This window comes from Diadema antillarum, unplaced genomic scaffold (genome assembly GCF_040938485.1).
Source record: "Diadema antillarum isolate AM-2024a unplaced genomic scaffold, OU_Dant_1.0 seq00001046_RagTag, whole genome shotgun sequence".
NCBI classification, from domain to species: domain Eukaryota; kingdom Metazoa; phylum Echinodermata; class Echinoidea; order Diadematoida; family Diadematidae; genus Diadema; species Diadema antillarum.
Genome location: NW_027271877.1, coordinates 249,960 through 263,826, shown reverse-complemented (window position 1 = coordinate 263,826; position 13,867 = coordinate 249,960). Strand labels below are relative to the sequence as shown.

Here is a 13,867-nt window from a genome sequence, read left to right as displayed (position 1 = left end):
CCAGGAGTTAGAAAAACCTTGATTTCTCCTATGCGAATGGGCGAGACACATTTTGGCACTTGCCTTGTTTTTTGCGTAAAGACGTTTTTGCAAGTGACGAGATCAGAGACATTTTCGCAACTTTGACATTTAGAGACACTACTGGTAGTACACACATGTTTATTCACACAGCATGCACACCCAGCAACCAGGCTCACTGCACTCTGTGACGCTTGAGGTTTGTCGATAAGAAGGGATGCCCATGGCATTAGACATACTAGCATGCGCGTATCTGGCTGGCCATGGCCACGGTTTCAACCCAGCTCGGAAAGCACCAAATGCCGCGAAATAAGCAGGAAGATATTTTTGTGCAGCAAATTTGATGCGATGAAGATCAGGTGGCGATATTTTCACGTATTATTAAATTCGCAGCCAAACAGTGATTCGTGAAATTTGCGAAAAATTAAACCCTTGCAAAAATAGCAGCTTTTACAGTAGTCTGTCAAAGTGGCTTATCAGCACTTAGTAATCACCAAACTCTTTGAGTGCAAACTCGATGATGTTTTTGTGGCCATTGTATTTTACTGGTGTTCCATGACATTTGGAGTAAGTTGTTTTTGCTTTGTACCTTCAATGAAAACTTGTAGCAAGACCACCACCACCAAAAGAAAAAAAAAATGCTAACATGGTATGAAAAAGAGTGTTCTTTTTTAATTGGCTACATCCTACCATTATTCCCCTCTCTTACTGTAATTAAATTGAATGCTGCTGTATTGATGAAAGTAATCACCCCGTTTAGTCCCGTGTGTGTCCGCCATTTTCCACTCCGCCAAAGTGCTGCCGTCGTGAAAGGATGTTGCGGCCCCTTGAGCGCTTTGTGGTGCTGAATGCGAATCCTTGGAGCTAAACTGGCTCTTGTACTCTGCTCGACTGCATACAGTGCCTGATATCAGCGGCGCATCTTCATCAGCTATGCATAAACCAGCTGATTATTTTACCCTCGTTTCCTGAGCTCTTTCACCTCGCGAAGGCTTGCAACTTTTTTTGATGTTTCCTACTCTGTTAATACCTATACTCTAGATGCCACAAGATCCCAGACTTTGTATATTTTAAGATACTGTCACTTCAAATCTCTTAATGAATTATCACTCAAAACTCAAAGTGTTTTTTGAAGGACAGTAATCTTCACAGAATGGAAATTTCCTCTCTTTTTTTCCTTCCATAAATAGTTTAATATGCAAAGCCCATGTACAGTATTCTCTATTGGATTAACTAGCAAAATACTAAGAGACCTTGTAATCCACAAAAGTATCCAGACAGATGTACCTTAGCTGACTAATATGCAGTTCCACTTTGAGCATGAGTAGAAAAAGGTCATTTGTGCTAACAGACAGGTTGGTTTTTATATTTACCGGGATAAGCATCTGTAATGTAATGATTATTCATGTAATCCTAATAAATGCTGCCTGCCAGCACATCCACCTGAAAGCAAAAGTGGTATTAGGCAATATCAATAGAAAGGGATTGTTCATACTGTAAAATGAGGAATGTTCGCGTGCATTTTAATTTTGCGAATTTCGCGAGCGGCAAGATTCGCGAAATTTAAATGCACGCGAAAGTTCGTGTCTACACTATATGCATTGAATGACAGTGGCAGTTCGCGAAAATTTCATGCCGCAAAAGAGGCCGTTGGCTCCAATTCGCGAAAAATTCATGCCGCGAATATATCATGTTTTACAGTACATTCAATGCATAATAATGAAATGGATGCTTTCCCAAGTGTTAATTGACGGATCATTCTGGTCATCTGGTCTATGCTAGTTCATTCTTTGTTTGAACAGGATTGATGAATCCCATAAGTTATTATGTAAAGCTTATACATTGTGCTGCTCTGAAAATGAGTGAAGTGTCCTAACCGACTGAGAAAAAAGAAAGGTCATTCGTATCAGTGTGCCCAAGAGCTAACTCCGAACTGGCTTATTGCAAGATGATATACATTCATGCGCTTGCAGCATGATTGGCCTTAGGCAATTATCAGTCATGAATGCCCATGGAATTATCATTGCAGGGCTTTGAGATTACATTTAAAATCTTTGGAATCAGTCTTCTAGGATTTCAGGAATTTGTCTTTTAGGATTTCAGGAAATAGAATGTCAGTCTGTGTTTCAGTGCACATAGAGTTTGGTTAAAACAGTCACAGCAGTCTGAATTAGTACTAGACCCAAAACTAGATGCTTCTAACTTTATATTAGCTTGAGATGCATCTTGATAATTGTAGTTCAATCTTATTTTCTTCTTTGGTTTGAGGGAAAGAAAACCAAATCATCACATAAGTGGCTATCCAACTTTTCTTGAAGGGTAAATACCTGAAAAGTTTTCAGAAAAATAGCAAAAGAAAGTCTCGAGTTGTGATTTTTTTTTTCCTTCAACTTTCACGAAAAGAATCCTACTAGCTCTATCTGGCATTCAATCTGAAAGAGAAACTGTAAACCTTTGCCTTGATAGCATAAAATTTCTGAAAAAGGAAAATGTTCCTGATTTAGCGAAAGGTTTGAGTTGGAGACACCACCCCCCTCCCACCCACATTGGTTCAGCACCTCAAACAGAACTTAAGGTGGATTCATACCAAGAACCATGTAGCTTTTGCCAGGGGGGTTACCCTAAGGAGTACATTTTTTTTTTTTGGAGGGGGGGGGGGGGAGGGCAGGAGAAGTTGGCAATAGATATAATTGTGCACCGAGGTATGATATTCATTAGCACTGACTGATGTAAGTCATGCCTTCAACTTGTGGTGGGCAAAACGTCTGCCTAATGCGACACGAGACACAGCAACCGAGCGAACAAAGTGGCGTAATAGGATGACGGCCGATAACTGCGTTATAATCATTATCCCGGGCTGCCAGCGACGATGCGGGAGAGAATCTCCGCGAGATCGTAATGGCAGAATAATTTGCCCCCAACTGCATGTTTTGAATGCAAGGACTAGGATAGGAAGACAAAAAAAAATGGAAAAAAAAATGAGTCGGGCAAATGCGACAAATTTAGCAGATTTGCAATTCTCTGGGGACCATACGTTGCTATTTTGTCTCTAATTTGGAAGCAACCATAAAATTCTATGCCATTCAGTTTCTGTGTGTGTTTTTTTTTTTCCGTCCCCGCACTTGAAGTGTGGTGTGGAGCATTTATAAAGTCATCAGATACATTTTTTTTTCTGCTTTTCTCTTCGTCTACTTCCCCCTCTTCTCCTCTCTTCCATACTTACACTCTATGAGTTGTTCTCTCTGCGATCTCTCTCTCTCTCTCTCTCTTCTTTCTCTCAATTTCTCCCCCATCTCCTTGGCATTGGTACCCCTGCTGGGTGCAGTGCGTGTGTGGGAGAGGTTTGAGCGCCGTTTAAGTCTGATCCAGATGACAAATGAGAGTTGTTATTATGCCATTAGTACCCTATTCAGGAGTCCCGGTGCCCTTATGCCGTTCCTCCGCTCGGCGATTAAGACCTCCATCTTTTTTTCTTTTTTTTCCCCACAGCATCTCGTCCGTTCATCAGAAAAAGAAAAAAAGTGCCTAGAATGGTGTGAGTGTTTTGTTGTTGTTTTTATTGTGTCCTTTATTCCTCTCATATTCAATCCTGCCAGTTCTTCCTGTCTCTGCTCGTTTTCCTCATGATGCCGTCCATTCTCCCTTTTTCTATCAAGTTCTAAGACCTCAAACTCTTTGTTCCTTTTAAGTTTTCTTCTTCGAATATGCGCTTGGACATTTTAAAAGGGCTGGTGTAGTTTTGGTTGAGATGGGGATTCAGGTTTTAACTTTTTGTGAGGTGATTAGAAACCACTTGCAATTGCATATGAAATATTAAAAGAGCATACAATTCTAGAGAAATTCAAAGTTTATTTGATGAAAATCAGTTTTGAAATGGCTGATTTATTCTAGTACAAAGCAAACCAAAGTGGTCCTAATGAAAGATGGGTCCCACCTTTTATTGGAACCACTTTGTTTTACTGGTTTTTTTTTTTTTTCATTATATCTCATTCATTTTCGAAGGTGATCACATCTCTCTGAATTAAGTTTGCAGCTGACATTTTCTGCAAATTCAAGAGCATTCTTTTGCCCTGTCTTGTGAGTTGTGCTTGGTGTACTGATTTTGATATTTGAGATGCTGCTTGCCCCCCCCCCCCCCCCCCCCCGTTCTTTCTTGCAGTTACCTGTACACGTATGAGTTGGAAATGATCCCCTCTTCTCTAGCTTTCTTCCGTTTCACTTCATAATCATCCACATGTTTGGATCCTCTTCTCTAGTTCCAGCATATGAATTTTGACATTCGTGGCTGTGATATCTTGTAACCTGATGATGATTGTTGAGTATCTCATCCAGGGCATACATCTGTATTTCTCTATTATCTGTATGCTGTGAATCATCATCATCATCACCACCATCATCATCTTTGTTTTGATGTCAGAATTTTGCTTGGCTTTATCTCGGTTGCTCAACATTGATCCAGTGAATCTGCTGACAATTTGTATGCCTTCTCCCACTGTCCCCAGTCCTTCTCCTTATCCTTTGTTTTATCCTCCCTTCTGATTCCATCTTTCTCCTACTTCAGTTTCTCCTTCTCTCTTTCATCCATTCTCTCTCCATCATTCTTCCTCTCCATCATTCTCTCTCTCTATCATTCTTTCTTTCCATCATTCTTTCTCTCCATCATTCTTTCTCTCCATCATTCTTTCTCTCCATCATTCTTTCCTCTCCATCATTCTTTCTCTCCATCATTCTTTCCACATTCTTTCTCTCCATTCTTTTTGTCCATTATTTTTCTTTATCATTCTTTCTCTCCATCAGTCTTTCCTCTTTGCCATTCTCTCTCTCCATCATTCTTTCTTTCCATCCTTTTTTCCTCTCCATCATTCTTTCTCTCCATTCTTTTTGTCCATTCTTTTTTTCTTTATCATTCTTTCTCTCCATCAGTCTTTCCTCTTCGCCATTCTGTCTCTCCATCATTTTTTCCTCTCCATGATTCTTTCTCTCCATCCTTTTTGTCCATCATTTTTTCTCTTCATTATTCTTTCCATCAGTCTTTCCTCTCCATTGTTCTTTCTGTTCATCATTCTTTCCTCTCTATCAATCTTTCTCTCCATCATTCTTTCTGTCCATCACTCTTTTGCTTCATCATTCTTTCACTCCATCACTTCCACTCCATCTCTCACTCATCCCACCCCCCTCCCGCTCCACCACGCTGCCATCAATGTCACCGCCAATGATAACAGATTGTGGGAGATTAGCCGCAGATATTTCTCGTCTCGCCATTGTAAATCCCGCCCCGATGGTTTTTGTGGGCCATTCAGGCCGCTCTCCGTTTGTTTGTGTAAGCCACGTACCAATGGATGACCCCCCTTGGGCGTGCTGGTAGAGAGCGCCCAAGACTCGGGGAGGCTTTAGACCTGGCTTGTGACAAAAGCTGAGGCCGTTATTTTGTGTGCAGCTTGCGAAATCCTTTTCTTTTCCTCTTCCTCTCCTTCCGTCAGAAGTGAAAGCAAACCCAGTGTGCCGAACCTGCCCTCCAGTTCCTCCTCCGAAAAAACTCACGCAAGATGCCTCTTCATGTATGGGCAGGGGTTGTTGATGGGGGGTGGCGTGCACTGGAAAAGTTGCAAGAACAACATTATCTTGGTTCAACAGCTGTAAGCCCTGTGTACCCGGCGCATGGCACGCCTCGATTATACGTCTGTTACTTTTGCAACTTTAAGCACTGTGCCACCTCGTCAGCCGACCTATAAAAAAAAGGAAAAGAAAAAAAATGATTATGACGGTAAAAATGTCTCCAATTAGAAACCTGTCAAGCAGGCCATTGAGGGTACATAGAGCGACTAATCTGCCCCGCTTTCTACAAACAAGATGGCGGAAATGGCTGATATCATTACCCATTTTTTTTTATGTCGTTATAGAATATTAAGAAAGGGTGGATTTGGGAGCTCTGAAATGACCTTTCCCGTTCTATCAGCTGTTCTCTGTCATACTTGTTAGATTAGAAGCATACATGCTGCCCTGAAATACTCTGTCATGTTATTGTGAATGGATCCCCCTGGGCGAACTGATGGCTTGTTGGTATGTCGTGTATAGTAAAACCTGCTTGGTTGTCCAGTGAAATTGGTAACAAAAAAAGGGGGCAAGTGTGTACACAAGATTTAAAGGTGAAACATCATTCTCACAAGAGCTCAAAATTCATCTTCCACCATTTCGAATTTGCTGCAATATAGAGCAAGGGTGTACCAGGAAACTTGTCTGGCTGACACAGTTTGCCAGGATGATGACTAGTTTTTGAGTATTTGAGATCAAAAGTGTAAAATTATTTAGATGGAGTACCCGACTTTACTCCTGACGTACCCTTTCTGTTCAGTAGTGGGTGGGTAGAACGTTACATGATGATCGATAGTGCCATAGCAGGAGTACTTCCCAATATGCTGCATGCAATTTACTCATGTGTGGAAGGTCAACAGATACTGCTACGGCCAGATTTATAATCTAACATAAAACACTACATTACAACCATCACCGCATACGTTCTCAGATTACAATACAGTCGGTGTACCTTTTTGACTGATATTTCACATTTTCGGCATTACCCAACTGAAATTCTGACTGCACAGCATTATTTCACACATTTATTATGCATTATGTGTACATCTTAGAGCAATATAGACCTTTAATTTCATTAACCTTTAACCTTTGACCTCCTTTAGACCACTGCTACAAAGTATCATTCATATATTGTATACAAACTGGTTCTCTCATGATACTGAAAGGGTTTAAGAGAACAAGCTAATACATTTCTGCAGTGTGCAATCTTGTCTCCTTCAGCTCTAGTCAGATTGCCATCATTTTATCATCTTTCTTTTTACCTCATCTAAGGGGGTAATGTTTTTGTTGCCATTGGTTTGTCTGTCTGTCTGCCTGTCTATTTGCAAAATAACTCAAGAAGTTGCAAACGGATTTGGATAAAACTTACAGGAAAAGTTGGCAATGACACAAGGAATAGATAATTACATGTTGGTAGTAATCAGGGAATATTTATGAATTTTCAAAGGATTTTTTATCTTTTGGTCAATGAACGTGGGAGTTCAAGCTTTATGTATTTGAGGTTTGCATCCCTTTCATCCTCCATAGCAGGTAAAGCAGTAGGAGCTGATGGTATCTATCCCGAGTTCCTAAAGAACCTTGGCCCTAGTGCTCATGCCTTGCTGGCTTCTCTCTTCACAGTCATCCACTCCACCGCTGTTATTCCAAAGATCTGGAGAGAGGCAGATGTCATCACCATGATCCTGAAACTTGGGAAATCTGCTGATAATCCTGCAAGCTACCTGCTAATTTCCCTCCTCTGTACCTCCTACAAGTTGTTTGAATGACTTCTCCTCATCAGGCTCAGTCCCCTGGTAGAACCAGCCTTACCAAAGGAGCAAGCAGGTTTCTGACCCTGTAGGAGCTGTAATGACCAAGCCCTTGCACTTACTACCTATTTTGAGGCTGGCTACCAATGTGGCCTCAAGACAGGGGTTGCTCCGATTGACCTGTCTTCAGCATATGGCACAGTGTGGAGACGTGGCCTCCTTCTTAAGGCCTGTCGCATCTTCAAGTGTCAGACAAGTGGGAATATCCTTGCCTCCATGCTCTGTAATAGGAGATTCAGAGTGCTACTTGGTGGTCAGACAAGCTCAACCAGAACCCTGAATAATAGTCTACCCCAAGGATCTGTCCTGTAGCACCAATGCTCTTTAACATCTATGTGAGTGACATGCCTAGGACATCTTCCAGGAAATTTACATACACAGATGATCGTGCTTTGGCCATTCAGTCCAGAGACTTGGACAAACTCATCTCTACACTCACAGAGGACCTGAAGAAGATGGAGGACTTCTTCTCCTACTGGCGCCTTCGCCCCGACTCTTCCAAGACCACCAGTCACTTCTTTCCACCTCAAGAACGAACAAGCTGGAACTGAACTCAAGGTCTCCTCCTTTGGTAAGCTAGTGAAGACGAACCATTCCTAAAACATCTTGGTGTCACACTGGATCGCAGTCTGACCTTTTGAGAACATTTAAAGAGGGTTGATGGCAAGTTCAAGACCAGGTCTAACGTCATCCGCAAATTAGCAGGGAACAGCTGGGGTTCTGATGCACATACGCTTCAAACTGCATGCCCTTCACTTGTCTACTCAGTTGTGGAGTATTGTTCACCAGTCTGGGCTGAGAGCCTGTCACACCAAGCAGGTCGATGCGATCTTCAACTCTGCAATGAGAATAGTCTCTGGCACCCTCAAGTCAACACCTACCCAGTGGATGCCGACTCTGTCACACATAGCTCCAGACCCCTTCCCTTTGGCTCCAGGAGATGACTTGCAAGGCTGCCCTACTCTTCAACTCCAAGCCTGACCTTCCCATCCATGAGGACTTGGACAGCCTTCCAAAATGCGACTTAAATCTCACAAACCTTTCTTGCAGCGAAGTCTCTCCAAGGAAGCAAAATTTCAACTTAAACAAAGAATGGCAGAGACTATGGTATGGATCTGAATTTCCCAACCAAGATCTCATCAAGGATCCCACATCGAAACCACCTGGATTTGACCTTCCAAGGAAGCAGTGGGTGTCCCTCATGTAGGATAGGCACAACCCATGCGAGGACAGCCCACTGCCTCCACTGGCAGAAGTTAATAGACAGCCCAGCCTGCGACTGTGGTTTTCCTGACCAGACTGTGCTGCATGTTGTGCAAGACTGCCCCTTCAGATGCTGTCCAGGTGGCCTTAAAGGAATTAAAGACACAACAGATGAGGCCTTAGCTTGGCTTGGCAGCCTGGAATTACCACTCTTCTACGAAGAAGAACTACTCTTTGTCCATGTTACATCACATGCGTCGATTACACATGAGCTGTTTCTATACCAGTTATGTACTGAACCATGATGTGTTCCTTTTTTCTGTAATGCAGGATAGAATGGGGAAACTTGATGAACTTCAGTCTAAGCACATTAACTATATCAGAGCGAAGTAAGAAGAAATATCATGTTTTGTGAACACACACAAATCAAAAGCATTGGAATCAATTTCTTGATTGTGGCAGTCCTTGAAGCATGTAGCCAAGTGGATTTTGTGTCAGATTTTTTTTTTTTTTTTGATGTGTGTAAAAGTATATCTCTTCCTCTGCCTACACATACTGCAATCTCAAACTGGTTTGAGAGCCCAAGATTGACCAAAAATTGATTGAAAAAAGAACTTTATGGGAAGACAGAATCTGGAGTATGTTTGTTTCCGGTTACATCCCTCGCATCAGTTGTGTATCTTCTCCATCAATTACATGGGAAAGAAAGCAGCTCTTGTTGCTCTATCTCTTGCATTTTTCCATCGTTGCATGATGCGTCTTTGTGCGCTTCTTGTGAGGATGGGTCACTTACCTGGAAAATAACTCTGGATGCTGTTTGTTGCATAGTCAGTCACTTCCATGTATTATTTTGTTGTTGTTGTCTCATGTCCTGCGCCCTGTTTGCTTCTCTGCGCTGCTAAGCATCTGTGTCCGTATACCAACTCTTTTGGGTTGACACCATTTCTTTTTCGCTCTCTTTCTCTCCCCCATCTCTCCTCCATCATCTTCTTCCGCATCCTTCTTCACTTCTCCACTCTCTCGTCTCCCTAGCTTCTCCTGTCTGTTTGTCCATCTCTGTACTATCCGCAACCTCATTCTAGCACCAGGCCGCTCTCTCTCTCTCTCCCTCTCTCCCTGCCTACAGTTCCCGGCTGGCCCCCGGGGGGCCCCCTTAACCCGAGCTGCCACTTTTTGTTCTGCTTCGTATTGGTGTCAACTGTTGCCCAAGTCAGAACACCTCCCCAAAACAAAGTGCTACACAGACACCCTCTATTGTTCACCTGTCCGGTAAACCTAAACGTCGCTTTACAAAGACCCTGTAATCCAACGCACAAGTGTAATGTGCACTTTTAAAAGAGAGGGAAAAAAAAGAGTACAGAGAAAGAGAAAGAGGGGTACCAAAAAGAAGAGGAAAAAAGAATATCCCTTGCGGCAGCATATTTTGTGTTTTGGTTCAATTTCATATTCTGTCTGCCAGAGAATGAGGGTGAGAGAGACGTAGAGGTAGAGGAAATGTAAGGAGGGCAAATTTCCTTAGCTGACGTAGGCGAAGAGATAGAGGAAGTCAAAGTAACATATAGGAGAGAGACAGACACTCTTCTTTATCCAGTTTATATGTTCCTGTTGGTATATCTTTTCTCTCTCCTCTCTTGCGGGCGGGTGATATATAACTCGCGAGCCTGTGGGCAAAAGACAGAGGCAGATGTCTCCTTCTATTGTCAGATGCGTCCGCGCGAGAAGTGTAATCCGAAGCCGCGCTTTCCTCCGATCGCTTTTGATCTGCGCGTCCTCTTCCCCGAACAAGGGAGACCATTCACGTTAAGGGATATATTATGACATTATGCAAAAAACTAATCTTCTTTTCCTCAGTTTTTTTTTATGCTTTTGGTTTTCTTCTTGAAGTAAGGAAGAAGTTTTTGACAATCGGCTGCACGTCAGCCAGTGTAATCCCACCCCCGCGACGAGTAGAATTTCGCAGAGTTTGACAAAACATTTTTGTTGAAGAACAGAGCGGAGAATATATTGTTACATTTCCTATTTCAATTAAGAAGGTTTTTGTGGTTAGCAAATGCATGATATGGTGTATTCTCCAATACTTTTGAGAGTAAAAATCATCTGGTTTTTAACACTGAAAGTATTCCACCACAAGAATTGCTTCAGATAGGTAGGTTGAAGTTCACACTGGATGGAAGCAGTTGGAGAGAAAAAAATGATAAAAACTCCACAGAAATAGAATACCTATCAATGTTGCTGTTATTTGCCAGAGTAGGCAAGATTGTGGAAAAATATGATAGCATGCGCCTTTTCATCAGAAAATCATTTACACAACAGCACTGTTCATTCAGAAAATGATTTCACAAAAGCTGCTGATGACATTAAAATCTTCTTTCTCCAGTTGAAAGTAAAACCCCACGAAGGGAGAAAACAAATCATGCAATCGAAATTCAAGACGCTGCACGGAAGGAACCAACTCAGCTACAATTTTAGTTGGTGTTTAGTGATGTCTTAACAATGAGCAGACTAATATTCTTTGAAAGCAGATTAATATTTATATATATTGTGTGTTGTTGTTTTTTGTTGTGATCAACCACCAACCTACATTCTTTGGTCAGTTGAAAACACGCAGTTGTGTCTTTTCGAGACATCAATAGGAAAAGAGTAATGAAACTTTTTTATTCAATTTAGTTGTAGTTGTCTATGTGCCTCACTTCTCCGCACATTTTCTTTGTTGATGAGCTGTTGGTATAAAGTGCCACACTTGTGTAAAAAGTAACAATGCATGGTGCAGGAGGATTAGGAGCTAGAAGTTTTGTTCATACATCAGAAACAAAACAAAAACTATTTAAATGAAGAAACAGCACTGCATGGACGGTGGAAAAACAGTTGCTACATCACGTTGCTTGTTGTATCGTATCTCTTTCTACAGTGCACTTCCGTTATAACGAACACGGTTATAATGAAATTCCGGATACAACGAAATGAAAATTTAGGCTGCAACATTACTGACTCTTTGTTTTTTATTGTTTATTCGTTTTGTTACAACAAAATTTCAATATAACGAAAGAAAACTGCCGGTCCCAAGGACTTCGTTATAATGGGAATCCACTGTACTGAGTTTTCCTTGTATACATTAGTGTGATTTCTTGTATACCAATTATATGTTCATGAGCCTGTTTCTAAATTTCTCACTGTTTTTATTTCATCACCCCTCAATCTCTGCAGGACAAACAGCGGGAGGTACAGAGACACTAAAGCTGCCAGCATTTCGGAGTTTGACAGCGGCCTGGATGAGTTGACCCAGATGGCGACACGGCCGAAGAAGGTCAAAGGTCATGCAGGTGGACAGGCTGCCAGAAAAAAGAATCTGGGGAAGCACAAGAAGCGATTCGGAAAGCGTTGACTTTATTGATGATTTTCTTAAGTGGGCCGATTTTCTAAATGCCACTGTCGTCCACTGAACTGTCCTTTTTTCGCTCTTTATTCATTTTCACCCACATGCGATATGCTCGATAGCTTTTGACATGGTTGTTCGGAGGATTGTTGTCTTCTCATTGGTATAAACTGTCCATTAGGGTAATGACGTTCCATTGGGGTCCATCCATGTTGCCATGGAATGTCGTTCAGTGGACGATAGCGCTTTGCGATCTGAATACAGTAGCAGGTGTCGAATTTCAGCACCAGCCGTAATCAGATTTCTCCCAACGGGGATGGAAGAGTTCTCCTCTGTCGTCTTTGCGAATCGTTCCGTTGCATTTAAGATGTAGCATTGTTGTTCCAAGGAGAACAGAGTTTAGCCTGTGATTGAATGTGATGCTTCATTCCTTATATTAAAGTTGTTGCATGTGAAGTACAGTTAACCTTGCTAAAGTCAAACCTCCTAGGACTGATTAAACAGCTTTGACTTCGGGGAAATTCGACTTAGAAGAGGTAAAAACAATTGCAAACTAGAAAAGCTCTCTGAGAGTGCAGACCTCTGCCAAGCAGCTGATTTCCATCTATACACATGCTGAAAATCGTCCAGTTTCCCAATGTAGAAGCCTTTTGTTTACGCCATCAGCTTCCAGCTGCGTGGCGCCTCGCCCCCGAGCAGAGTATGCGCTTTAGAGCGCATATGCTAACCTGAAATATGCGCAGCTTCAACTCCCAAGTTCATTAACCCAATATGCAAAAATATCAAAAATTCTTCAAAAATCCATTAGAATTGCTAGATCACTACCAAAATTTAATAATCTGTTCCTTGTGACATTATTTACTTTTCCAGCAAGTTTCATCCATATCTGTCCACAACTTGAGTTATTTTGTGCACAAACAAACAAAACAAACCAATGCCGACGAAAACATAACCTCCTCCCTTGGCGGGAGTAATAATGACATGGGGAATGCTTTAGATAGTTGACTTACTAGTACACAATACATGTATTTGACTTAGGTGAGTTTGGCTTATTCGAGGTTGACTGTACATGAGTTGATGCCGCCATGACAAACCAAGCAAACAAAAAGATTCATGAAGACAACCATTTTCAAGATTTCCCTATTTGCTTTTGCCTAGCAAAGAATCTTTTATGAACTTTGTGTTTTTGTACACCATGCTTGACCATCTGACACAAAGGACTATGCTTTCCGTATTTGAGTTTCTGTCTAAGGCGATTGAATTTGAAGTATTTTGCTTGTAGTTCCATGTGGAACTCAACCCGAAGAGAAAACTGAGCCTTCCTTTTTACGACGATTGCACTTGGTGTACAAGGGACAATGACACCAATGACCATTATAACTGCAATGATGTAGAAGAAGAAGAAGAAGAAGAAGAAGAAGAAGAAGAAGAAGAAGAAGAAGAAGAAGAAGAAGAAGAAGAAGAAGAAGAAGAAGAAGAAGAAGAAAGAGGAGGAGAAGAAGAAGAAGAAAGGAAAAAAGAGGAGGAGAAGTGATTAAGGGAATGTGGGAGTTTAAAGGGATGGCATAGTTTTGGTTGAGATGGGGCTTCAGGTTTCCAACTCTTTGTCAGATAATTAGAAACCTCTTATGAATTACATTGAAGAGCATACAATTCTAAGAGGAATTCAAAGTTTATGTGATGACAATTGGTTTTGAAATGGCTGAGAAATCCAAAAACAAAAAGGTCCTAATAAAAGGTGTGACCCACCTTTTGTTAAGACCACTTTGTTTTACATGTACATACTTTGTTTTTGGAAATCAGCCATTTCAAAACAGATTTTCATCAAATAAACTCTGAGCTCCTCTTAGATTTTTTGTATGCTCTTTAATAT

The 13,867-nt window shown here is 41.5% G+C and overlaps 1 protein-coding gene across 1 annotated transcript in view; it reads left to right on the top strand.

Moving 5' to 3' along the window:
* The window catches only part of LOC139743088 (ATP-dependent DNA helicase DDX31-like), a 49,259-nt gene extending 37,256 nt beyond the window's left edge, over positions 1 to 12,003 (top strand). The window contains exon 16 of the mRNA XM_071653597.1: positions 11,826 to 12,003. Coding sequence (XP_071509698.1) covers positions 11,826 to 12,003 — 178 coding nt within the window. The remainder of the gene's footprint in view (positions 1 to 11,825) is intronic.
* Positions 12,004 to 13,867: the final 1,864 nt, after the last annotated feature.